Raw genomic sequence first — 26116 nt, forward strand, 5'->3', positions numbered from 1 at the left:
TGCAGTTACCTGGCTTCATATCCCTCCCTAAATCATGCCGGCTGTGGGACCTTTGAGCAGATGGCTTCCGTGAGTCCATCGCCCCCTGAGCTCTCGTGATCCGTTTGTCAAATGTGCATCAAACTCTCAGACCTGTTCATCCTGAAGTGCTGAAGTGAAGCTCCAATGTAATGATGGCTGTGAAAGACGGCTTTCTAGAGTGTGAACTGCTTGGCAAAGAGGGGGATGATTACTGGCTCCTCCTTGGCACCCCGCACAGGGCTGGGGCTGCGATGAGGAATCACCTCCAGGTATCGCCTCCGGTCAGGCCCTCTCCCTGGGGCCTTTCACACAGCGTTCTCATCCAACAATCCTTATAGCACTGTGAGAAGATGGTACCATTCTTGTTTTTCGAAGGAGAAAACTGATGTTCAGAGAGGTGAAGTGGCTTACCCAGGGTCACACAACTGGACTGGAACCTGGATCAGTTCAACTGCAGAGCTTGTGTTTTCTCTCTCTACTCTGGTCTTATTGGCTCCTGTGCTGCCACCTTGTCCTCCTCTCTCCAGAGTGATAAAGTGGATTGTGAAGTAGTGCTAGCTCGCAGCAGAAGGACTGTTGGCCCCAGTGTCCAGTCATTTGTTGTATGTTACCAGTAACAGGGGCAACCGTCTGTTGAGTGTCTACCACGCACCTGGCATTGAGCCGGCTGCTTTAGATCCATTACGTCCCGCATGGAATGCTCACGCACCCTCACTCACAGACGTGGAGATGGAGGCATGGGTCAGTTATGTGACCTGTTCAATAGCACGTGACTAAGGAACAAGTGGCCGGGCAGGATTGCCACCCGAGTTGTCTGATTCTGGAAGTTTGCACTTTCCCTGGACGCTCAGGTTGCTGTAAAACCCATGGTCCTGAGTAGCCAGCCCCAGCCTGGGAGGGTGGCCCCGTCTCTTCCTTGACTCCAGGGCCTGACACACCAGGTCCCTCTGCAAGAGCTGCCATGGAGATGTCTCCAAGGCGAGTCATGAGCCTTTGGGTCTCTCCTTCCTGCCTCCTCGGCCCCATGGGTCCTGTCCTTGCTGCCTGGCGCACCATTATTGCCTGGGAAACACTGAAGAATGATGACAGCGCTTTGGGCCCGGCCTCTCCAAGGTCCCTGTTTAACATCCAGGGAGGCTGGAAGGAGGAGAGGGAGGTGGCTGCTGACATTCACGATTGATGCAGAGTTGTTTATGCCTGAGCCTCCCTCAGAAAGCGGCCCGTGGAAGGCAGACTCAGTCAGCCTGCTCCCCTCCCCAGCATCCTAACTGTTAGCCTCGCTGCTATGGGGACAATGACCTCCGCTCCCAGGGTCCCAGCCATGCTCCTGGGTGTGGCATTCAAGGCCCCTTACATCTAGCTCCAGTCTCCTTGTCTTTCCAGCCTTATCTCTTACTTGTTCATTTATTTAAAAAAAATATTTATTGATCACTTACGTGCCTGGCAGTGTTCTAGGTACTGAAGATGCAGCACAGAACAGAATGGATCAAATCTCTGCCCTCTTGGGAGGAACTGACAGTAAGCAAGTTAACAAATAAATGTGTAATGTCAGGCAAAGAAAAGGACTTAAAACAAAACAAAACGAAACAACAACAAAAAACCCTCCCCAGATTACCCCAAGGGATCTCTAGACAGAACAGAAGGAGTCGGTGAAGTCAGATGGGGGGAAATTACATTTTTATCTCACTAACCTCTAACTGAAATATAGCATTTCTCTTCAATGATAAATGTTGGCCACACACCACGTTCGGATTAGCAGTGCCTGTGACTTTGTCACGAGCAGAAATCAGATATTTTACCATCACGTTAGAGTTGTTGCAGACATTTCAAAATACTATTGACACTCATCATTGCTTCAAAATTGTGGTAGTTAATAGAGCTGCCGCTAGACCTTGTTATTTAAAGCATTAATAAAGAAGCACTATAGTACTATATCACACATTTGTTTTGTAAATATGTTGAAAACGGTATTTCAATATAATTGATTTCCTTTGTAATTCTACGGATTTTCTTCTACATGCTTGAAAACGTTATTCTGGGAAGGGGTCTGTAGGCTGCATCAGAGGCCCCACGTGGGTTAAGTCCGGGAGCAGAGAATGATGAGGAAGAAGGGGGTAAGGGGGAATGGTCAGGGGGCCTCTCCGGGGAAGTGATATTTGAGCAGGGACCTGACGGAGGCAGAGGAGACGCCATGCGAAGGCTCTGAGTGAAATTTCATTCTGGGCCGAGGTTGTAAGGGCTCTGGAGTGGGAAGGAGCCAGGAGGCCAGCGTGGCTGGAGCAGAGAGGGAGGGGATGAAGAAGGCATGGACCGCGTTACGAAAGGCCCCACAGGCCTCTGTAAGGACTGGGTCTCATTCTGAGTGAGATGGAAGCTGCTGCAGGGTGCGAAGCAGGGAGTCAGGTATTCCGATTGATGGATTAGGGATCAATGCAAGTGCTGGGCAGAGAACGGGGCACTAAGCAGTGGGTCAGACGGGAGCAGGGAGACCAGGTACAAGGCTGTTGCCGTCATCGAGGTGAAGATGGCAGGGGCTTGGACCAGGGCAGGAGGGGGAGAGGTGGTCCCGTTCTGGAGATGTCTCGAAGCTCCGGCCAGCAGGACTTAGATCGACTGTGTCCTGCGCCTTCGCACCTCCGTGCCTTAGCCGTGCTCTTCCCCGGCTGCACCTTCCTGCGTGTCAGTCCTTGGGCCCAGCAGTCTCCTCTGGCCCCTCACCCATGTGGCAGAGGCTGCTAGTTGGTTACTCTTTATCCAGTTCCTCCTTACGATTAATAATAGATCCCCAATATTACCTGGGGGAGTAATGTACCCACCTTAAAAGCCACCTATCCCAGTCTCCTTTGCAGCTAGGGGTTGCCAGGGAGACATAATTAAAAATCACTGGGTGGGGCTTCCAGGAACAAGCTTTTTATAGGAGGCTGACTCACCCTGTTGCCCCTTCTTCTTCCTCTTTCTTCCTCCCTGGAGGGTTGGGGCCCCTTCCCCCCAACAGCTCTTTTGAGACCATGAGGGTAAGATCATGGGCATCACGTTGACCTCGACCCTGACATCCTTGAGGGCTGAACCTCTATTGGAACTTCTCATGAGAAAAATAAAACCCTTAAGGATTCAAGCCACTGTAGCTGGGTCTGTGTTATTAGCAATAGGATAAAATTCCTACGTGATACACCACAGTGCAACTTTATTGGATGTCTCCACCTGAGTACCACGGGCCCTTGAGATTCAACATGCCTAATGCTGGGCCTGCCATCTTTCTCTCAAGGAACTTCTTGTTGGGAGCCCAGACATCTGGGAGAAGAGAGAACTAACAGCACAAGAGCTGCACCTATCCACCCACCCACCTATCCACCCATCCACCTGCCATCCACTCATCCATCCACCCATCCATCCACCCATCCATCCACCCATCCATCCATCCATCCATCCATCCATCCATCCATCCATCCATCCATCCATCGTTCTGTTTGTACATCCATCTGACAAAATTTTTATCAAGTATCTACTGTGTGTGGGGCCCTATGCAAGACACAGAAGCTAGAGATGTGAATAATGTATTTCATTTGATGCTCATTTGCTTCTATATGAGTGGGATGTCTCTGAAAGGATACATCAGAAGCTGGAAACCATGGCTGACCCCACAGAGGGAGACTGGGCACCCGGAGTCATGGGTATTTATTCCTCTGAAACCCTTTGACTTTTGTATCATGTGTATGTATTCACTAAACATTTTTCAATTAGAAGTATATGTACATCTTATCTGGATTTTCAGAATTTGCCTTGCTTCAGAAAGGATCTGACGCCGCTTACAAGAATACACATGATGAATAGATGAGGCCTGCTGTCAGGGAGTTGACAGTCTCATGGGGAAAAGAGACGAGTAAACAATTCCAATACAGTGTCGCACAAGGGGCAGAGGGACAGCGGATGCCACCTGGCAAGGTCTCGAATGATCCTGGAGGCTGCACTCAGCCATGGCCCCCAAGCAATGATCTGGGATAGCCACCTTCATCTCACTCCTGGCTTGGCTTGAAAACCAAGATGCCCACTTCTAGATTACATGGCCAAGTCTACCCCTGTCCCCTACAGGTTCAGACACTGACCTCTAAGTCACCGAGCCACACTTATATCCATATGCCCAAGTCAGGGATGGCTGGAAAAGTAGCCCAGGGCTGCGGGGAACTCGGATCCTTCTTGCCAGTACGTTGATGGTGTGTTTATTCCGCGTGAGCCCCGCTGGGCCTGGGGGTGAATGTGCAGGGTACAGGAAAGAGCTTGTCTCTGGTGCCCTGATGTCCAGCACAGCCATGACCCTTCCACAGCCTTGGGCTAGGAAGTGGGGGTGAGGGCTGACAGAAGGCCGGAGCAGGATTGCATGGCCGGCCGGGGCGGGGAGAAAGGACCAGCCTGGCTGCTTGGAGAATTTGGTCTTTTCAGAACAGCCCTTTGAAATTGAGCAAGAATAACTTTAAACAATAAGATGCTTCTCTCTCCCCCTCGGCTGTTGCCCAGGCAACGCCAGAGTGCTCAACAACTGTTTAGTTTTTTAAGAAACCAAATCTCCCTTCCTTTGGTCAGCTACCGCCAGGAAGATGAAGAGGTGGCAGAGGCGCCCTTCGCGGCCCATTGTGTGGGAACCTGGGTCAGCCGCCTGCAGCAGTGACATTTAAATCTGACGCTACATGTTATATATGAACCCCGAGCCGCACTTCTCAGCAACTCGTGCTCCCTCACGGGGGAGGCTCCAATCTTCCGCCCCGGGCTCCTGGGCCGTGTGTGGCTCTGGCAGTCTGAGGGGGGCACAGCAGAGAGGCTGACCTCTGCCTGCAAAGCAGCTGGTTGGCCAGCTTGGGTGTCTCCGGAGGCCATTTGTCCCCAACCCTCTGCATCACCTAACCCAAGAGCCTTCCTCCAGGGGTCATCGTATCCACGGAGCGGTGTTTAAACCCTCTCCTCCCAGAGGCTCCCTGAAAACCCCTGCCTTTGAGGGGCCCCGTCGAGGAACACCTGCCGCTCACCCGCTGTACATTTACCTGCCTGCCAGGCACAGTGATGCCCATCATCTCCGCGGGGCTCCAGCAGCCCAGCGAGGGAGGCTTTTGTTATCCTCGGGTTATACATATAAAGAAACCAGGTGCAGAGAGTTCTAAGACAAGGCTACTAGATGTTAGGCACTTTCAAATGGAAATCCTCAACAGCCAAGGAGGTAGGTTTCACCCTGAGCCCATTTTACTAGAAGTGGAAGCAAAGGCTCCAGGGTCATGTGACAGCTGGTGGGGGTGGTGGGGTTTGGACCCCGACCGTCCGACTGGAGAGCCTGCACTCCTTGCGTTTCATCCCACACTGCCTTGGGGAGGCTCTGTGACCTGGGAACAGAGGGCAGATCTTCCTTGGCTCCTGGAACCGGGTTTGTATGCTCTCCTGGAGGGGCCATCGACTTTCCATGGGAGGCAAGTGACGAGCTTTGGCAACGTGAAGTTCTGGGGTGTGTGTCCTTAGGCAAAAAGGATGTACTTAAAACCTCACTTTGCTTATCTGTACAATGGCAGCACAGTTGTGATGATCATCATAACAGCTGCCACTTAGAGCGAACTCAGGATGTGTTAGGCAGTGCTCCAAGTACTTTACGTGTATTACTTCCTTTAATCATCGCAGTAACTCCACACACAGATATTACTATTATCTCCACTTCCAGATGAGGAAATGGAGACCTGGGGAGTGGAGCTGCTGGCCCAAAGTCACACAGCTAAAAATGAGAGCGAACGAACCTGAGCCACAGGGACAAGTCCTGGCACATGGTAGGCTCAGAGCAGGTGTTGGCTCGCATGTCCCAGGAAAATAAACAGAGGAAAACAAAACATGGGGGAAAGTTAAATTTAGAAAAGCCAAGCCAGGTTAGAACCAGCCCTGGATCCAACTCAGCTGCAGGATGGGAAACTGGCTTCAGCCCCGACACAACTAGAGAAGGGGACGTTGAGACACGTGGGAACCGAGAAAGGCCGGGAAAGTCTTCATGGGGCGGGGTGGGGGCGGGGGAGGCCCACAGCTTGAGGCGGGGAGCACCTGAGCTCTGCTCCTGTCCCCCGGGCTGAGAGAGCACCACACCTGAGACAGGTGGCCTTGCCCTGTATGGGAGTCCCCCGGAGGCTGCGCTGAGTCCCCAAACGTGACAGGGAACACGGGCTGACGACAAGCTGCAGGAATGACGTCTCCTAGCTGATGCTTCTGCCCCTCGCCTCCGGCCCTTTCTCTCCCAGGACACTGGAAGGTTCACCCTCCACTTCCCGGCCCCGCCCTGTCCCCTCACATCCCCCCCCCCTCACCCCCCATCTAGTTTAGCTCCACTAAGTGGCAAGCCCAGAGGTGCGGCGAGGGGAGGGGCGGGGGTAATGAACTCCCATTGGCTTCCTTCACAAGATCACTGCCTTAATTTACGAGGGCTGAGTGAGTCTCATTTCCCCAGTGCGCGTTGAGTAATTAACTATTAATAAAAGCATTACGGAGTTAACCACGGGGGCATGTTTAATTCATGGGGCAGCCGGGCATCAGGACGGAGGCTCTGGCTCAGTGGGGGATTCCTCCCAGAGCGAAATATTGCCAGCAGGGTGCTGCCCCTGCCACCCTTCGGCCCCCTGCGGCGGGCCATTCTTTACGCTCCTAACCAGAGGGAACTAATCCCGGAAGGGCGCCCCGGCTGCTGGCGTCCCAACCAGAGGGCGGAACAGCAGCGAAGTGGGGGAGCAGGGCACTGGGAGGCGTGAGCCCCGGGGGAGGGGTCCTGCTGCTCTTGGGAGTGACCTTGGGCGAGTCACCTAGCCTCGCAAGTCTGTTTCTACTCTGGAAAGTAGGGTGGCTAATAACGAGCCTCCCAGGGGTGGGCTGCAGGAGTAAAGAAGGGTGGGAGAAGATGTGCAGAATGGCCTGATGCTCTTCACGTGTGTGCTATTATCTTTAGGACCTCCGGCTCCCCTGACCCAGAGACTCTTGTTGGGTGTGGGAGGGCAGGTACCTGCTTATTCAAGAACAACCTGGGGGAGCAATTCCTATCAGGATATCTCCTGAGGACGGGGGGGGGGGGCTTTTCAAAGGAAGGGACCGCCCCCCCTCCTCTTGACCCTGTGCACCTAGGCCAGCCAGGGTGAACTAACTCCTACAGCACCCGAACGCACCAGCCTCATGCTCCCTCGTGCCTCTGTGCTTTTGCATCTGCTCCCCTCCCCTCACCCCTGCCTAGGATGCCTCTACCGTTAGGTCTGCTTGGCAACTCTCATTCAGTTTTTAAGACTCAGTTCAAAAGGGCCAGCTCTTCCTGGAAATCTTTGCTCTCCTCCTGCCCCAGGCAGAATTGGTTGCTCGTTTTTCTGTGCTTCCCATGCATTATTCTATTATGGCATCCACCCATCCACCCATCCACCCATCCACCCATCCACCCACCCACCTACCCATCCATCCATCCACCCATCCACCCATCCACCCATCCACCCATCCACCCATCCACCCACCCACCTACCCATCCATCCATCCACCCATCCACCCATCCACCCACCCATCCACCCATCCATCCACCCATCCACCCATCCATCCACCCATCCATCCACCCATCCACCCATCCATCCACCCATCCACCCATCCACCTGTCCACCCATCCACCCACCCATCATCCATCTATCCATTCATATTTATTGAGCACCTATAGTGTGCATCTCTGATCATGTTGTTTTGAAGTCGGACCAGTCTGGCTTTTCCTAGACCATTGGTTCTTAATCTTTTGGGGGCCAAGGACACGCTCTCCCAGAAAAATGCACATATACACACATACGTGCCAGGTGTTGCCTCTCTTTTCAGGGACCCCTGGTCATCCCTGAAGCTAGGCTGTGCCCCCCGGGTGTGGTGGATGCTGTGATGAGCTGCTCAGGCCCCCCTCCCCCCTTTGGAAGTGAAAGACCGATTCCCCAGCAACTGGGAGCGAAGCTGGAAGACGGCCCTCAGCTGTCAGCCTTCTTTGGAGGTTCTCTTGATGGGGAGAAACCTGCCTCACCCGAAGTCACACCCCCTTCCAGGGGTGGGCCCACACTTCCAATGACAGAACAGGGTGGAAATACAAAGGCCTGAACCCCTCGCCCCACCTTGGGACAAGTCTGAAGGGTTACCTGAGCTCCAGGGCTCCCCGTGAGGTACTGAGACCTTCACTGGGACCCAGTTTCCCCCTCTGCCAAAGCCTGTGTCCTTCCCTCCCTTCCACACACGTTTTCCCCAAGACCGCTTTCTAAACAATGTCCTACGCTCTGATCTCCATCTCTGAGTCTACTTCCCCAGGAACCTACTGGATTAAAAGTCCTGCAGGAGTCCTTGAGGACAGCGACGGTGTCTTTATGACTTCTGTATCTCCAGCAGCTCTCACTGGGCAGGGCACAGGGTAGACGCTCCACAAACATGTATTGGATGTATGTTAATGCGTTTTCTCCTGGTTCTCTGTTCTGTCCCTCTGTTGTCCTAGCAGGACAGCTCTCATCAGACATCCAGGAGAAAGGGACAGCCCCACTACTGGGATGCCAGCAGGACCAAGGCTGAGGGTCTGTTTCTGGGAAATGGACTAGTGGCGAATGAAAATGCAAATAACCATGGGAACAGAAATCAAGCTAATTGGTTATTACGCAGAGGGGCAAAGGGGCCTGGCTGATGTCAGGGCTGCACAGTTAGGGTGAAGGCTCAAGGGGGCTGCTGGGGGGCTGGAGGCTGCTGGCAGGAATGGGTGGTGGTGGTGGGGAACAGCTCTTTCTTGCAGGGCAAATCATTTAGGAGTTAGGCTGGTCCCCAGGCCCTAGAGAACCCCCACTTTAGTTCCCACTGTTAGAAATTCCTTTACAGAACAAATATCTATTAAGTGCCTCTGCTGTGCCAGGCACTGAAGCAAGGACGGTGACCTTGAAAGGCCAGGACTCCAATACCTGCTCCTCCTCTCATTTGCCGTCACCTGGGCAAGTTATGTCACACCCTTGTTGCTGCTACTTATTAAGTGGCTATTACTATGGGCCCAGCACTGTGCTATTGCTTTACATACACTGTTATTTCATCTTCACAGTAGCTTTGTTAGGAGATATGTGCTATGATTCCTGCTTTATAGACAAGGGAACAGGCTCAGAGGGGATCGGTAACACGCACAAGACACGTAGCTAATCACAGGGCCGAGCTGTAAATCCGAATCCAAGTCTGCTGGAGTCCCCGAGGCGAGCTCTCAGCCACGATCATGCTTAACCTCTACAAGCCATTTGCACAGCTATGAAGTAGGTACAAGCAATTCTTACTGCACTGGGCTTTAGAGATTCAATAACCTACGTGAGAAGCCTAGAGGGTGCCCAGCGAATATACTCCCCATTTCTGTTCTCCCCATTTCCTGGGTCCCCTGCCTCAGCACTTGCCTGGGCTAGATGGCCCCACTTGCCACCTCTCCAAGGATAACTGTCTCTACCCCAAGCTCAGCACAATGTCTGCAGTCAGTACTGACTGAATGCCGTCGAGGCAAATGGATGACCTGGGTCCCCATCCTCAGGTCTCTGGTCTGCAAGTTGGGGACCCAACTCAGTCCATCCTTAGTCCACGATGCAGAAGCCTGTGGCAAGTACCATGAAGACAATTTTCTTGATTCCACGTAACTCTCCTCTCCAGCCACTGGGATTTTCCAGTTTTTCTCAGCAGAATGGAGCAGAAACAGATGGGGTTGATCAGGTGATCCCCCGAGCCCTCAGGGCAGAGAAGGGTACCAGAATGAAGATGAAGTCATCCCAGGTCCTGCCTGCCATCTCAGGTCTCTCCCACAGGCAAACTCCAGCTCATTCTCATCCCCGCTACAACCTCAACTGCAGACATCCTCATATATTGGGGGCAATAGCCTTACTTCCACCGTAGGCTCCCGGGAAAGGCGGTGGGCATGTAAGCACTTAAAACTTGAACCTGCAGGTCAGCCCTCCTTCACTCCTCCCTCTCTGCAGAAGCCCTGGAGCTGTAGGCTGCGTGGGGACAGACACCACAGCCTTGGAGAGACAAGTCACATCCTTAGCTTCCCGAAACCTGTGCAAGCACCGAGTTGCCATGGCAACGCTGCAGCCCTGAGATGCAATGGCTGCAGACAGCATGGGTGCTTCTAGGGCTCACAGCTGAGGGTGGACACTGTCTGGCCTGGGAGGCCAGGCGATTGGGTGGGCAGGGAGGAAGGGAGGGAGCCCTCCTCTAGGATCCACTGGTAATTGCTGCTAAGTGAGGGGCTGTCATTGAACCCAACATGTGGGCGGCAAGGGCCTCTGTTCTATACCCTGTAATTACTACACCAGACAGCAGCTCTTGCTCCCTGTGCGCGAGGGGGACGATGGGGGAGCGGACAGGAAGCTCTCATCCACCTGAGCCAGCAGGCCTCTGGCAGGCTCTCCCGCTGCCTGATCGTCTTGTGTCCCAAGCATCCTAATGGGCAGAGGTGAGGAGGCCCCGGCTCCTCCTTTTTTCTGGCTTTCCTCTTATCATCGAGTGTGGAGCACACGCTTCCTTTAATCCTAGCCTCTGAGCTGGCAGAATCCCAGGGAGGCAGAGGTGCAGGCACCATCTCAGCGGAGCCCTTGGTGTTACACCTCCATTTGTGGAAGAGGCCTGAACTGCGAGGCTGAGCTGGAGGCAGATCTCGGTTCCAGTTCCTCCTGAGCCTGGGGGCTCTGAGGACCCCAGGCTAGCCACTGCGCCCTCCTACGCCTCAGTTTCCCTAGCTGTAAGGCTGGGAGTGGGCCTGAACAATTCCACAGGATTCTTCTATGGCAGGGGGTTGACACTACAGCCAACACGCTGAACCATCTCTGTAGGTGAAGTTTCGCTGGCACAAAGCCACGCCCTTTGCTTTCTGTATCTAAGTCTGTGGCAGCTTTCCCGCTACAATGGCCGACTTGAGTGGCTGCAAGAGACCACATGGCCCCCACATGGGAAATCCTTACTGTGCGGCCCTTTATAGAAAGTTTGCCCACCTGTTCCTAAAGTAGTTACGTTCTCCCAGGCTTAAGAGTGATCTGATTAGAACAATTCATAACAAGCTCCGTCCTGGCTGTCACCCGAACACCCACTGTCCTCTTCCAAGGACCCCTGCCTGGATTTGGAGAACGGTGGCAGGTCGGGCAGTTCCGAGAGTCCCCAAGTGGTGCAATGGCGCCACCTGCTGTGAGTGCCTGCAAGCACTTCTGCCTGGAAAGATGGCCCTACCTGCGGGGGACACCCCCTCCCAGCCCAGGGGACCAGCTCACAGGAGCAGGCCAGGCTCAGAACCACAGCGCATCACAGCCGGGGTCGCGCCCCTTCCCTCCCCGTTTTATAAAGACTCAGTCTTGAGAGGCTGAGTGCCATGTCCAAGGTAGGTGAGCGCAAGGCCCAGGTGCCAGCGGCCCAGAGCGCCATCCACGGATGTTCCACAGACACACACGGGCACAGGCCTGGCCACGAATCCTTGCTCGGCCACTCATTTGCGGTCTTAGTTCCACAGTTGTTAAAAGGGTTTTAAAAGAGTAAACACTTATATAACATTTAATCTATTACCAATATTGACTCAATCTTCAGAACTGAGATAGCTATCATCCCCATTTCACAGATGAAAAAACTGTGGTACAGAGGTTAGTAATTTGCTTAAGGTCACACAGCCAGTTAAGTGACAGAACCAGGATTCAAACTCAGGCTGCGAAAGCATTCAAGTCCCGAAGATGGTATTTAGTACAGTTTTTTTTCCCTGCCTATAGGTGTGATGGGGCACCATGAGGGGGCCCTGCGGCTCAAACAGGAGCACAGGTGCTGTGGAAGGGCTGGAGTATGATCAGTCATCTGCAGAAGGCCCAGGTGGGGGGGGGGGCCCGGCCTGCACTGCCCCTCCCAGCCCCCACGCTTCCACGCAACATGAGGTAGCCAGTGGACTGGAAACCCTTTATTTCCAAACTATAAATAGATCTGCTCTCTGAGAAAAGATGCTGTCCAGGTGATGAGGCCCCAGCCTCTCCATGTCCCCTTCCCAACTGCTCCGCAGTCCACACCCAGTCCCCTTAGAAACCTGTTATGCCTCTGAAACCACCATCTTGGCAGCCAGAGCCTGGCAAGCACATGAGATCAGCCCTTGCTTCGCCCGCTGGGTCTCCAGCACAGCTCAGGCCCCGCTCCAGCCAGGTCCAAGGCTGGCCTTGTGCTCACCCCGTCTGACCAGCTCCCTGACCCAGCCCCACCATGAAGTCACACGCTCTCCCAGGCCCAGCCCGGACGCTCCTGGCCCACTGCTCCCAGCTGTGGTGAGGAGCCACCTGGGCCCCTGAGCCTCTTGCTGTCCAGGGTGAGGGCTGCGGCGTGGCCTGCTTCCAAGCTGCTGCCGGCTGGTAGCTGCTACCCCTGGGCCACAAAGTACTCCTCCTTCTCCTCGTTGTCACCTTCCTCTGGCTGGCTGCTCCGCAGCAGCAGCTCCAGGTCAGGGTTGGAGCCCAGCTCCTTCAGGGGTTTAGGGCCGTGATCACCTGGGGACAGAGAGACCAGTTATAGACCTCACCGTGGCTTCTAGGTGTGCCCTGATGTGAGAGTGTGTGAGCCTCCGAGGGCCCCACCCCCGAGTCCCTGCAGACGGCCCCCATGTCTTCTCAGAGATGTGGTGGCAGTAGGACCACCAGGCATCCTTCTTAGTGGCACAGCCAACGCAGAGGTGGCTGAACTGTGCAGCCACTAGGCTGCACCTGTCACCTGCTACCTCCTGGCCAGGCTGGGTTGAGGGGAAATCAGAGGGGCTGAGAGTCACGGAGAGGCTGTCCTCAGAACACAGGTTCCGGAAGGGGCTCCGAGCGGTCACCTTTGGAGTGCAGAGCCTTGAGGGCGACATGCAGGGAAATTCCCGAGAGGCAGAGGGCGAAGCCCAGCCAGTTCATGAGGCTGATCTGATCACCCAGCAGATGAGCTGCCAACACCAAAGTGCAGACTTCCTGTGGGCAGAGAAGCAGAAGGGGAAGTGATCAGCAGAAATTGGCTCCTTTGCAAACAAGCCACCTCTGGGCATTCCCACAGAAAACAGCCAGACCCGCCCAAATTCCCAGGCCAGGCAGGTGTCCTGCAGGGCAAAGAGGAAGAGTCCACAGGCTCAGAGGACCAGGCCTGCCTGTAGCACTTTCTTCCTTTGGTGCTCCTGAGATGCAACAAAAGAGGTGCTTTTCACAGAATTCTGTCAGGATGAAAAGAGGCAAACCGAATTCAGCCGTGTCCGCCGGAATAAAGGGGAGCTGCCCTTCCAGGAGGCACCTACTGATGGAGAGCCCTCAGCCGCCTGGGGAGAATAGTGTCATACTGGGCTCTACAGGACACTCACTGGTCTCGGGGTTCTGTGCACAGGGTGGCTACAAATGCCACTCACACAAATGAGACGATTCATTCTGAGAACCACAGCTTACGCCTCATCATTTGGTTGGCCAGAAGACCCTTAAGGAGGCCTACATTTCCGCTTTCTGGCAACACTGCTGCAGTAGCAGTTTCCACCTTGTCAAAGAGCAAACTCTCTCCATGGCCCCAGTACAGGCGGAGTGACAGATGGTGGAGGAGGGGAGGGAGGGGTGGTGAGAGCAGAGGAAAGTGCAGCCAGGCAGCAGTAAACGCAGGGTCGGCAAACACAGGGCACTCATGTTATAAACACCCCTGGCTGTGCCCATGGCAGACACTGCCAATCAATCGCAGAACTCATTACTGATGAGTCTGGATGGGGTTTCTCAACCCATGGCTTCAGGCTACTCCCCAGTGACCACGTTGGCATTCCTGGTAAAATGCAAATGTGTCCTAAGGCCGAGTGGAGTCAGACCTGTCTTTGCATCCCAGCTTGGCCACCTAGCTGTGTTTTCTTGGGTAGGTAGGAGCGGCCTGCTCTTCATGTCTGAAGACCACCACCACCTCACAGGGCTGCAGTGAGGATGGGAGGGGATACAGATGAGAACGTGGCACTTAGCACCCTGAGGGGCTTCCATCTCTTCTCTGTAGGCCCTGGGTGTAGGAGCTGGGATGGGTGCTGCTGTTGAGAAACACCTTCGGGGGCTCCCTCTAAGACAGGACGGGGGTCACCTCCAAGTTTGTACCTTAAAAATGCCGGCAATGGAGAGGGTGAGGCTGGAGGTTCTGGAGACCAGGAGGAATTCGGAGAAGCCCAAACCAAAGGCAAGAATCCCACCAAGGAAGAGGCTCCCAAGTACCCGCAGGAGCGGCCCTGTGTCCTGGAAACGGAAGATTTTCTCAGAGGTGGACAAATGGAGACCTGAAAGCAATGGGGGGAGAAAGGGGCGGCCACGTCCTGGGTGTGCCTACCCAGGTGGCCTCACCCTCCCAGCAGCCAGATGAGATCTGCTGCTGTTGCAGTGCGTACTTCCTGAGCCCCAGCTGACAGGGGCCCCCAAGGAAAAGGACGGGAGAGGCCCGTGCAGACGGCCTGAGACGGGGAAATGGGGAAGCGTTGATGGCTGCCTGAGAGCCCCAGGCAGTACAAGCCAGAGATCCTAATAGGGAGGGATGGGGAGGGGTCTGGAGGCCCTGGGTGAGGTAGAGGGGATGGCATCACAGGGAAAATCCACGGAGGCACCCTGCTCTTCCACATGGTAGTTCCCTACCCATCTGTGGGCAAGAGGGTAGGGATGGTGACTTCATGTGGCCTTTGCAGCTGTGGTAACGTGTGGGCCAAAGAGAGGCGGGGCAGCCCAGTTGAGGACTGTCAATGCCCTGGTTCGCTGGGGGAAGTCCCTTATTCTCAATTTCAGGTGGGCCACCTATAAATAGGGACAAAACTCCATCCTTACTGTCACAATTTCAATCCAGGTCTTGCTATTACACAGCTGTGTGACTTGCTGAGACATGCCCCCTTTCTGGACCACGGCTTCCCCACTGATAACATAAAAGGGTTGGGACTAGTTCAGTGCTTCTCAAACAGATGGTATAATTTGATGAACAGTTCTCAAAAAGCAAACACTGCATATAAATATGTGACAAATGCCATGGTCCCTTGTTTCAGAGACACCCACACAAGCATCCATGCACCAAATTTCGGTTAGACTTTCGCTGAGACTTTCAGAGGGTTCTTGGTCCTCTAATGCTGTCCATCTGAGAGGATGATTCTTTGGGTCCCTCCTTATAGGAAAAGACCCCTTGGGCTATTAGCAAGGTGTGAAGTAATCCCGCAAAGGACACAACTGTGGGAGCAGGAGGCTGGCTGAGGACTTTGAGATTTTTGGAGGGAAGCACCAAAGAAATGCGGAGTGACAGTCCCCCCTCAGGCAAACAGCCTCATGATGTAGGACATCTTGTCTGGTGCTGGGCTCAGCAGTACTGCAAAGGCGTCGGCAAATGGAAGGGGAAAAAAATTTGGGGAAAGCAACATAAGTAATGAACGCGCTTGGGGGATTAATTTACTAGAAAAGATTAAAGGGGCTAAATCCATGCGGCTTTGCTGCGTGCTGACTACCAGGGGCTTTTGGACGAGGGTTTGCAGAGATGGGGAATGGTATAAAGACCCAGGAAGGGAGGGCGAGAGTGGCGGCAGGTACAGGAGGCATAATGAAGGAATGGGGAAGAGATTTTAAAAAGGAAACAAATGAAGCTGCAGAGCAGAAGTTTCCTGGACAACAGGCAGGGCTGCAGAATAATTTTCTCAGAGAGGTTCGAGATGCTTCACTGCTTGAAACTTAAAGGGATGTGGGACAGAATTTTCTGTAATGACCCTGAGGACAGAAGGGACTCTGGGAGGGGGATAAACCGACAGGGGACAGAGACTAATCCCAAAACATCGGAGGAAGGGGCGCGGCACTGCGCCTCCCAGCCTAGACAATTCTCCCAGCCTCTCACTTCCCTGGGAGGTGACAGTGGAGGCGGGTGGCTCAGCTGCCCAGGCTCCTGTGTGCCGCTGGCCCCCGGTCCCCCAGCCCCTCTAGAAACGGACACTCCACCAATCCTGCACACACTCCACACATCTGAACCTACTGTTCCCACTTCCGGGGATGCCCCGCCCCCATCAGCCTGTCCAAGTCCCATTCAGCCTCCCAAATACAGTGTCTGGGGAGCCTGTCTGACTTGCCTTTCCACCCAACCATCCTGAGACAATTCACGACCCTCTGTTCCTCCTGAGGCAGAACACAGCATAATGGTTAAGACGAGGGACTGCGGAGCCAGCTTCCGGATCCAAATTCAGGCTCATTTGTGAGCCATGGGACCTGGGCAAGGTTATCATTACTTCTCTCTGTCTCAGTTTCTTTCACTGGCAAGATGGGAGTATGAACAGTACTGCCACATAAGTTTTGGAGAATATTCAAGTTAATATATTTAAATGATTAGACCTGCCCTGGCATCCCCTTAAGGGCTGTCCACAGTCACTGTATCGTCGGCTGTGTTTTATATACATGGTCCATGTAGGACTTATCGTGCTAGATTCTAGCCCTTTGGTTTAAGTGTCTGTCCAGCCCTGGAGTGGACGACCCAACCTACCTTCAAAAACGGCAAAGAGAGGGAACAGCCCCAGAAACATGAGTGGCTGCAGGTGGAACATGGTGTCAATGGGGTTCTGGAGCCCTGCAGAATGGGGACATGGGTGAGCTGCCCGGTCCGGCCTGGTCTGCCTCCACCCGGCCTGGCGCCCGGGCCCCCCTCTCACCAAGTTCCGCCTTCTGCAGAAGCATCTGGGTGAGGGTCCAGCGAATGCCGCCGATGAACGAGGCCCCCAGCACCAAGGCAAAGCCCTCCATGTTGAACTGGGTGGACTTGTAGGTGAACATGAAGAGGCCCCCGGCGATGAGGACCACCACCAGGACCAGAGCCGCACGCTATTGGGATGGGGAGCAGTGGTAACTAACGTGGGGGTCTCGAGGTTGTCATACCTGGAGTCTGGGGGGGTCAGCAGCCATTTTGGCTGCGCCTTCTACCCCCGCCACCCTGGGGGGTCCTGCCAGCTCTTTCCCATCGATGTATGCAGAGCTGACATTCAGCTGGCATGTACCCAACAGCCCTACCTGAAATGCTGAAGTGCTTTCCTTGGCTGTCCTAGGGGGCCTCACCCTCTCCCCTGGACAAACGAAGGGCACTGCCTCCCACAGCAGGGGGCCTCCAGGACCCTGCCTGGCCTGACCTGGGCCCTCGTCTTCAAATCCTTCCTCCTTTGGTTATTACCCCTGCCGCATGTTTCTAAGAATTCTCAGTCGTGCCCAGTCCTAGGTCCTTCCTCAGCGACGGGAGTTTCTGCCACCTGGGCTGGGCTTGTCTCTTCTGTCACACAGTGACAAGCCACTGCTCAGATCTCCCTTTTTATTCTTAGCATCTGCGGGGGTACGAGGGACAAAAGGAAGCTGGGGCCTCACCAGCTCCTCCAGCTTGAAGATCAGAGAGAAGATCAAGATGAAGAGGACGGCGGAGGATTTGGTCATTGTGTACCTGCAAGGGAAAATTACCACACTGCACAGCTGGAGCCGGGGCTCAGACCCGCCATCAAGAAAGGAGCCCACAGAACCATCGGCGGGCTGGAAAAGACGGGGCAGCTTCCTGACTTCCCTGAGGGCAACTGGCGCTGCTCAGGGCAGCAGGGCAATCTGGGTACAAAAGACCAAAAGAAGGTGGCCTGAGTCATCTGGGCTGATAGGTGACCTTTAATCGGAGGAAATCTCTGACTGAGAAGCGTCTGATGAGCAGCAGGAAGAAGGCTGCAGGCCTGACACTGGCTTAGCCAGGCCTGTTCTTCTCTATGCCTCAGTGGAGGCCAGGAAGGAAGGAAGGAAGGATGAGAGGAGAAGAAGAAGAGAAGGTGGGACTGTGCTCTCTGAAGCACTAAATCAGAGATAAGAAGTAACGTCAGGCCTCCCTCTGTGCAGCTGCACACTGCCACGCCTGTCGCCTGTCACTGTCCTATTTGAGCCCCTGGCTTTGCCAGGCCACCTGGCAGGCAGGCACAGCTCCCCTCTGCATCTGGTTTCAGGAAGGGGGTGGCGAGTTTCTGGGGAGCTGCTGGGTGTCAGGGAGGAGCTGAGGGAAGATGGCCGGCCCACAGGCTGGTGGGCAGGCCGTCAGCTGGACAGACAGAGAGCTTGAGCACGAAGGGCGGCAGCGGGCTGCGGCCGGTACTCACAGTGAGACGGTGATGTAAAGGAAGCTCCAGTTGGACAAGCCCACGTCAAGTGCCGTTGCCAATGCTGCGGAGACAGGGGCACCCACCCGACATGCAGCCAGGGCAGGCCGGTGCGGGGCACCGCTTGTTACAACCCTTCCGCGAGGCACCTGAGTGCCCCCGCTTTGCCCTGCTCACCCTGGCTTTCTCTGGGGCCCTGGACCTGCCTGGTCTACCCAGCAACTAAAAGGTTAACTCCTGGCCAAAAAAAGAGCGGGGAGAGGTAGTCTGCTCCAGCATTCAGGCTGTAGGTCCAGTTCTGACTGGCTGGGGCCCGTGTGGGTCCCACAGGAAAATATTTTGAACACCCGCCTGATGAAGGGTAGTAATCAGAGCCTATTGGTCCTTCCCTGAAAGCTCTTCGGAGTGGTCACGGAGGAGGACCTGGCCCTCCAGGACCTAAGCCCTGCCACCCTGTCGTCACTCATTTCTCCCCTTTCCTCTCCCCAACGCCGAGTCCTGAGCATCCGGAGACACTTTCAGGCCTCTACATGCACTCAACCTCTCCCGAGCACAGAGTGCCCTCCACTCCCAGAACGGCCAGTCCCAGTCACCCTCCGGTCTTGGGCCTTGCTCTGGGGAACCCTCCCCCCTCAGCGCCCAGCCTGGCCGTGGTTGGTTCCCTCGGTGCTCAGCATGGCGAGGGCAGGGATTGTGCCCTCTGCTCACCACTATCTCCAGGCCTTGGCACTAGGCTCAGTGTAGGGTTCAAGGGTGAGGGAACTACAAGGCCACTGCTGCACTGGGCCTTTACTGGGTGTGTGTGGGGGAGTGGGAAGATGGGGAGTGTGTAAGAGGCAGGAGTGGGGGTGGGGGAGGGCAGACAGAGGACAGGGAGCAGGTGGGGGCAGGGAAAGAAGGGCCTAAGTTTCAAGCCACGAAGCCTTCCTTTTGCTCCCACTGGGAGCTGGCCCACTGGGGCCCTCCCCACGGCACACACCTGTCGGAGCTACTCTTCTGAGGTAGTCAGTCCAGCTCAGCACCACGCGGGCCCTGTGGCTGGAGCACTGCACCAGCGCCCTGGACAGGGCGGAGAACAGGAAGATCACGGCCAGGTGCAGCATCGTCATGAAGATGGGGAAGTGGAAACTCTGCACGGAGCCCAAAGCACAGGTGGCACAGGCGTGGCGTCGACAGCCAGCCCACCCCCGGGCCGTCTTCCCTCCCGCCCCTAACTGGTGGCAGCCCTGCTAACTCGGTGTTTCATGAGGGCTCTGCAGCGGACGAGGGCCTTTCACCCACATTACCGTCACTTGGGGGAGACTTAGCCCCGGTTCTGGAGGTCCCCCAGAGAGCAGGCGGCAGAGCAGGGCTGGGCCTTCGTTTGGCATGGTGCTATCTCCACCCCTTCAACAGCCGGTAGCCGGCTACCTGCTCCAGCCCCTCCCCACAGCCCACGCCCAGCTAGCAGCCAGTGGGGACCAGGACGGCTGTGCGATTATTAGAGTACTGAACCACCTCTCTACCGGCTGGTCAACAGCGGCCGCCTTAAGTCTCCCCAGCTCATCCCTGTGTCCCCCGTTTCTGATTCCCCTCAATCCAGACATTTCAGGGGCATCCCTAGCATGGCAGGGTTGGCCGTAGGGCCCTGCCCCATCGTTAGTGTGACTGGCCTCCAGTTTGGCTGGTTGAAGCCCGTGCCTTCCTCTTGTTAAACATTAGGGACACTGCAGCCCCAGTCGCCTCCCTCCCAGCCCGTCCGCACCCAGGCCTCCGAGTTACCTTCGTCAGCCATTTGTTGTAGAAGGTGATGCCGATGGAGAAGCAGTAGTAGAGAAGGACCAGTCCCAGAGTCAGCACCACCTTCCACACAAAGGCCACGTCGAGGGCCCACTTCCCCATCCGTGGACGTGGCAAGTGCCTAGCTCGGGGTCTCTACGGGCAGACACCTCTCCTGAAGACAGGCCACAGAAGAGCCGGCTGAGCTGGGCCACGACTTTCAACAAGATTGCCACCTGGTGAGAGGAGTTCTCTTCGCCTCCATGATTCAGGATGGTCAACGGAGCTCTAGGCAGCGTCCTCACCTAAGGGGCTGGCGGCCCGAGCCGACCCTCTCCATGGTTAACCGGATGCAGGGCTCACAGGCCTGAGGCTAGAAGAATGGAAAGGCAGCTCTGGTGGCGTGTGCAGAGTGAGGGCCACCTGACTCCAACCACCCCCTCCCTGTCCCACAGGGAGCGGATCGGAGCAGACAGGACAGCAGGAAGGAGCCACACCCAGTGCAGGCACTCGCAGCAGAGCACCTGTCACGTCCACTCTTGTCGCCTCAAGCTGTTTTCCATGAATTACCACCAAAGTGACCTTTTACAAACATAAATCTGATGTCAACCACTGCTTAAAGCCCTTCTGTGGCTTCCAGTGTTCTTTTGATAAAGATCAAAACCCTTCTTGTGGCTGCAAAGGCACAGTGTCCCTGCCGGACTCTCCGCTCAGCTCCAGGCTCTCTGAGCCCTCGTCCCACCGGCCCTTTCAGTCCCCACTCACCAGGCTCCTGCCTGCCGCCTGAAGAAACTGAACGCTCTCCCTCCCTCCATGCCTTTCTCAGCTGATCCTACTTATCTGCAGCTCAAATGCTGCTACCTAGGGGATCACCCCCCTCCTTGATGGGTCCCCGAGATACAGGCTGCTCTCGCAGCTCCCCTACTTTTCCTTCACTGAACTTGTGTAGGGTGTGATGATTCAAGCGATGGTGTGTCTCCTCGGAGGCTGTGAGCTCTGCAAAGACAGGGACCCCAGTGTCCATGTCAGCCTCGCAGCACACCTGGCACACTGCAAGTTCTCCACATGGTTTGATGACTCAATACAAGAGGGCGGCCATGTGATTCTCAGGGGCCTACTCTGGTCTTTAATCTGGTCACTAATCTGGTGTTAAAAATGGACCAGGAGGGCTGGCCAAGTGGCTCAGTTGGTTAAAAGTTAGCTTAAGAGTGCGAGCTCTGAGCAACAGGGCCACCAGTTCGATTCCCACATGGGCCAGTGATGCTGCGCCCGAGCTGAACTGTCAACAGGTGGCAGGATGGCTCAGCTGGTGAGAGCATGTGCTCCTAACAACAAGACTGCCTGTTCAATGGTGGGCTATGCCCACCCGCAACTAAGACTGAACTCAGCACCTTGAGCTAAACTGCCGCTCAGATGGCTCAGTGGATAGAGTATGCGGTCTTAACAACAAGGCTGCTGGTTCAACTCCCGCATGGGATGGTGGCTACACCTGCCCGCAACTAAGACTGAACTTGGCATCTTAAGCTGAGCTGCTGCCCGGATGGCTCAGTGGATAGAGCGTGCGCTCTTAACAAGGCTGCTGGTTCGACTCCCACATGGGACGGTGGCTACGCCCACCCGCAACTAAGATTGTAACACAGCACCTTGAGCTGAGCGGCCACGAGCTGCCAACAGGCAGCCAGATGGGGACTGGCGCCCTCCACAACTAAGAATGAAGAACTTGGCTGGTCCCCTCCCCCAATTCCCCAGTTTAAAAAAAAAAAGAACCAGGAAACCAACACCTACCTTGCCCTGGACTCTAACCATTGCCCCCACTGACACAGTGCCTGTCTTAGGGTCTTGCCACACTAAACCACTGCCTGGCTCCCTATCAACCCAGCCAACCCCAGGGAGTGCCCGGAGCAGGACAGGACCTGGGGAGAGCAGGTGGACCCTGGGTCCAGCATTAGCTCATCGGCTGCTTCACCTGTGTGTCCCTCTTCCCCTCTCTCCTCCTTTAAGATGTTCCCACCCTGCTGACACGCCACCTCCTTCTTGAAGCCTTCCTAGAATTGCCTGATCAGACATAACCCGACTTCCCCCACCCCAGTCCTTTCTGAAGGGAGTGTTTACATTGGTTCTGTACTCTGGAACTGGATGTACTCTGGAACCTGCGTTATCATTTTCCTCCCCCCAAGGCAAGCTGGGAGCTGGCACAAGTCTCATTAGGGCTGTAGTTATCTTCAGGGGCACTTTGGAAACCTGTGGTGGTGTTTGAGGAAGACACTCCCAGCTTTTAGTGAGTGGGGACTATGAGGGGGACAGTCCACATAACTAAGAGCTGTTCTGCATCCGGCATGACTTTGACATTCCTGTAGGTGAAAGGTCTCCTTATAATGACCTGAACCTAGACCCCAACTGTTTTACAGGTAACAGCAGTTTTTCCATGGTTCTACTAGGTACTAAAATTTCTAATACATTTGCCATGTACACTGAAGGGGACGGGGGAGACTGAACTGTTTTTGATAAAAGGGTCCCAAGAGCTCCCAGTTTGGAAAAACCACATCATGGCACACGTGGGTTTCAAGCTGCCAACACGACATGGCTGTAGCAGTTGGCACTGTGGGTAACACGCTCCCAGAGGTTCTCCGGAGTGGTGACAGCATCGACTGTTTCACTATGGCTTTTAATATCCTGGGGCCCAGGAACTAACATATTGAAGCTTTTTATTTTATTATCAATTACTTTCCTTTTATTTCTCTTTTGTATTACGGTTAGGGCATTGCCAATTTAAAAATGTATGCGTAGGCAGTTTGTATAAACCATAAGTTTCATTTTAAAGTGATGGGGGGGGGAGGGTTGTTACCAAAATATTTGTCTTTAAAAAGAGGGTGCTGCATCCACCGGGTTGAGAACCACGACCTGATGTGGGCCCATTCCTTAACCCGCCTTCTGTAAGCTGACATCACCCCAATGTCCATCCCTCTGACCTCCCCGTCAAAACTGCCTCCCTGTCCTCTTCGCTGGGATGTCTATTGTCAGGCATCTCACACCCAGCCTGTCCAGAACAGACTCCTGTTTCCCAGGAGTTGTCCTCCTCTGTCCAAACTTGCCACCTCAGCCAGTGGCACCACCGTTCACCTGGCTGCTCAGACCAGACACCCTGTTCTCATTCCTGATTCCTCTTTCCCTCAGCCCACATTCAATCAACAAACCCTGTCAGCTCTATCTTCCCAAAGATCACATTGCCTGACCTCCATCCCTACCATCCAAGCCCGCATCCCCGTGCCTGCACCATGTCACGCATGAGTCTCTTACATGGTTTTCCCTGCTGCTCCCTGCACCTCCGGCAGTCAGACTCCTGCTAACACAGCTAGAGAGTGGGGGTCTCCCAGATCTCAAGGCCCATCCTCTTTTCTCTAGGTCAGGGCTTCTCAACCTTGGCATGATTGACATGTGGGGCCAGCTAATTCTTTGTGGGGAGAAGGCCTGTCCTGAGCACTGTAGGTCTTGACCCACCAGATGCCTGTAGCATCTCTCCCTCTCATCCTGAGTAATGACAAACAAGAATGTCTCCAGACATTGCCCAATGCCACCTGGGGGCAAGGCTGCTCCCGGTTGAGAAGACTGCTAACATCACACAGGCGGCCACAGGGCAGGCTGGCACTAAGCTTTCTTCTAGCACTCTCTCCCCATGGCTCTTACCCACAGCTTCCTAGCCAGGGCAGGCTGAAACCTTCTGTGAGTCAACCTCTTGTGCCTTCTGCTTTTGCTGCTGTTCCTGCTCCAACATTGCAACACCCTCCTTCCACTGTTCAAATCCGCCTTTCCTTCAAAGAGCCAGTCCAGGTTTCCCACCTGTAGGAAGTCCCCATGACAACCCCAGCCCACAGTGAGCACCGTCTCAAAGTTAACAACACTCATTCTTATTATCATCAGGAAGGTCACCTCATCCCAAACACAAAATCAGACTTCAGCTAGAAGGGCTCTTGGAAATCATCTAGCCACTTACCAGACATGCACTTATTAGCACGCCTGTATCCCTAGCACTGGGGACAGAGACATGCAATGGATAAGGTCCCCACCCTTATTTTATCTTATCATAAAACCAGGCTTAAAGGAGCAAATGCCCTTTTTCAAATCTCACTTGCCCTGGAAAGGAATTCCAGATTCTGCCTTACTGTCCTCAGGCGACAGCCTCGCTGAGGGCAGCAGCCACCTCGGGGTAGAGCTGGTGGTGCATCGCTGTAGCTCCCCGGCTGGAACAAGGCAGCGCGGCTTAGTGCTTCAAAGTGTGCGCTCGGAGGGAGAAAGAGCTGAGATCAAATCCTGGCTCCTCACCTTACTACTTCACGACCCTAAGTTACCTGACTTCTGGACCTCAGTTTCCCCAACTGTAAAGGAGGATAAAAATCATGTGTCTCCTGCAGGGGAGTCAATAGCATAAGGTCCAGCACTTCATGCTGGCGCGCGGTAGGAGCTCGCTTCCCTCCCTGTCCCCACTGCTGCACGGAGTCACCGCACCCTGCTCCTCGCTGCCCCTTCACGGGCCAAGTCTCGACTCTCATCCTGCACATCCTGCACATCCCAGCGCTTCCTATTCCTGGGGGAAACCTCCTGGGTGCCACGCCACACTCTTCTGGGTGGTGTGCTTCTGCTTTTCTGGACTCCTTCTTGGTCTCTGACGATGGCTGGTCAACCCAACCTGTAAAAACTGGGTGTCGGAGCGTTGGACCCTGGCTTCTCTTATCTAAATTCTCACCTTGTGTAATCTCATCCCATCCCATCCACATGCCAGTGATTTCTAAATCCCTTACATTAACCCTCATCTCTCCTGTGTGCTCCAGACCAGTACATCTGTTTGTAGCTCCGCGTAAGACACCTAAAACTGACGGTGTCCCACACAGATTCCTTGATTCATGCCCCCAACCTATTCCAAAGTCACTAGTAAATGCCAGCAGAGTACACCTGGTTACTGAAGCCTCAACCCCCGCTCCCCCCAATCATCTCTGGACACTCTTTCTGCCGTTCTCAAATCCTGTCCCGTCAGTTCCACCTCCCATATACTTGCTGACCCAACTACTCTCTTCACCCCTACTCCACCATCACAGTCTTCATTATCTGTCCCCTCCTGACTGCTGCGTTCTCCTAGCTGGTGTCCCTGCTTCCGCTCCCGCCCCTGCAGCCTGGAGTCCACCAAGCAGCTGGAGAGGTGGCTTTAACACAGAAAGCAGACCGCCAGCCATAGGGCTAAGCCCAGCTCCCCAGGAGGTCCAAGGGGAAGGCCGCCCGCCGTCTGGCCTCGGCCGACGTCTGCGACCTCACTGTCCCACCCACCCATCCCCCAGCACCCACCACTCTGGCCGTCACACACACCACGCCTGCGTCCTTCTCTGCACTTGCTGGTCCCTCTGCCTGGAACACTCTTCCACAGGTCTTTGCTTGGCTGAACTCTCCTCGAGGACTCACCCCTCATCCTCAGGGCACCGCCCCCCACCTGACGTGTCCTACTTTGCCCACGAGTTTGCTGCCCGCCCCCCACTCCCACCCCACCGCGGGACGCAGCCTCTCCGCGGGCAGAGCCGTGTGTACGGGCGTGACTCCACCTGGGCTCCAGGCCCAGCTTGTCGCGGGGTATCAGGAAATGCCCGGGGAGGCGCGCGCGGAAGGATGCCGTGGGGGGCGCGTGGAGGCCCCGGTTCCCGCCACGGCGAGGCCCAGGCGCGCTCCACGCAGAGGTGCGCGGAGTCCAGCTGGAACCCGGCTCCCCCGCCCAGGCCCCGCTCTCCGCGCCCCCGGGAGCGCGCGTTCAGCCCGCGGCGCGCCCACTCACCGCAGCTGCCAGCGCTCAGGGCCGGGATCCTCTTGCCGGAAGTGCGAGGACCGGAATCGCGCCGCCTGGAGGATCATTTCCGCCAGAAGCCGCTGGGGGCGGGGCCGGCGGCCGCGGGGGCGGGGCGGGAGACGTAGGTCCGTCTTCACCCCACTGTCTGCCTAGAGCCCGTTCTGTGCGCCGTCTCTGGGGAGCCCCTGGAGTCCAGCGCTGGGCACCCTTTTGAGCTGTGGGTGTTTGTGTTTCCTGCGCTCCATCAGGGCCTCGCTGTGGAGCCCGGATGCCTGCTGCAGAGCCCTACGCACCGCGGGCACCCAGAAAATAGTCACCTGTTAATTTCTAATGAACAAATGGTTTACCTTATTCCAGTCCAGTGTTGGGCAACCCTGGAAAGAATTACA

The 26116-nt window shown here is 55.2% G+C and overlaps 1 protein-coding gene across 5 annotated transcripts; it reads right to left on the bottom strand.

Annotated features, from left to right (window-relative positions):
- Positions 1-11950: 11950 nt before the first annotated feature.
- SLC35H1 (solute carrier family 35 member H1) lies at positions 11951-26069 on the bottom strand. Of its 5 annotated transcripts, XM_019636986.1 has the most exons (11): positions 23588-23740; positions 20845-20899; positions 19907-20276; positions 19125-19275; positions 18146-18209; positions 17385-17457; positions 16685-16853; positions 16519-16602; positions 14130-14305; positions 12866-12995; positions 12412-12539 (listed from the first exon to the last, which is right to left on the bottom strand). In XM_019636986.1, exons 3-11 carry the CDS (start codon positions 20024-20026, stop codon positions 12412-12414), a joined length of 1095 nt encoding a protein of 364 aa, XP_019492531.1. In that variant the 5' UTR covers positions 20027-20276; positions 20845-20899; positions 23588-23740. The 5 variants fall into 5 exon arrangements, with proteins under 5 accessions (XP_019492529.1, XP_019492531.1, XP_019492533.1 ...); XM_019636984.1 differs by lacking the exons at positions 20845-20899; positions 23588-23740 and adding an exon at positions 25716-26069 and having other exon boundaries at positions 11951-12539; XM_019636988.1 differs by lacking the exons at positions 20845-20899; positions 23588-23740 and adding an exon at positions 25259-25702.
- Between the last annotated feature and the right edge of the window lie 47 nt (positions 26070-26116).

The sequence above is a fragment of the Hipposideros armiger genome, unplaced genomic scaffold, assembly GCF_001890085.2.
Source record: "Hipposideros armiger isolate ML-2016 unplaced genomic scaffold, ASM189008v1 scaffold_31, whole genome shotgun sequence".
NCBI lineage: Eukaryota > Metazoa > Chordata > Mammalia > Chiroptera > Hipposideridae > Hipposideros > Hipposideros armiger.

Excerpts from the sequence above, each read along its gene's own strand:
- SLC35H1 (XM_019636984.1), bottom strand. The coding sequence starts at position 20,026 with ATGGGGAAGTGGGCCCTCGACGTGGCCTTTGTGTGGAAGGTGGTGCTG. Across the intron at positions 16,603-16,684 it reads TCTGCAGAAGGCGGAACTTG|GGCTCCAGAACCCCATTGAC; the intron begins GTGAGAGGGGGG and ends CCCATTCTGCAG. Across the intron at positions 14,306-16,518 it reads TCTCTTTGCCGTTTTTGAAG|GTCTCCATTTGTCCACCTCT; the intron begins GTAGGTTGGGTC and ends CATTGCTTTCAG.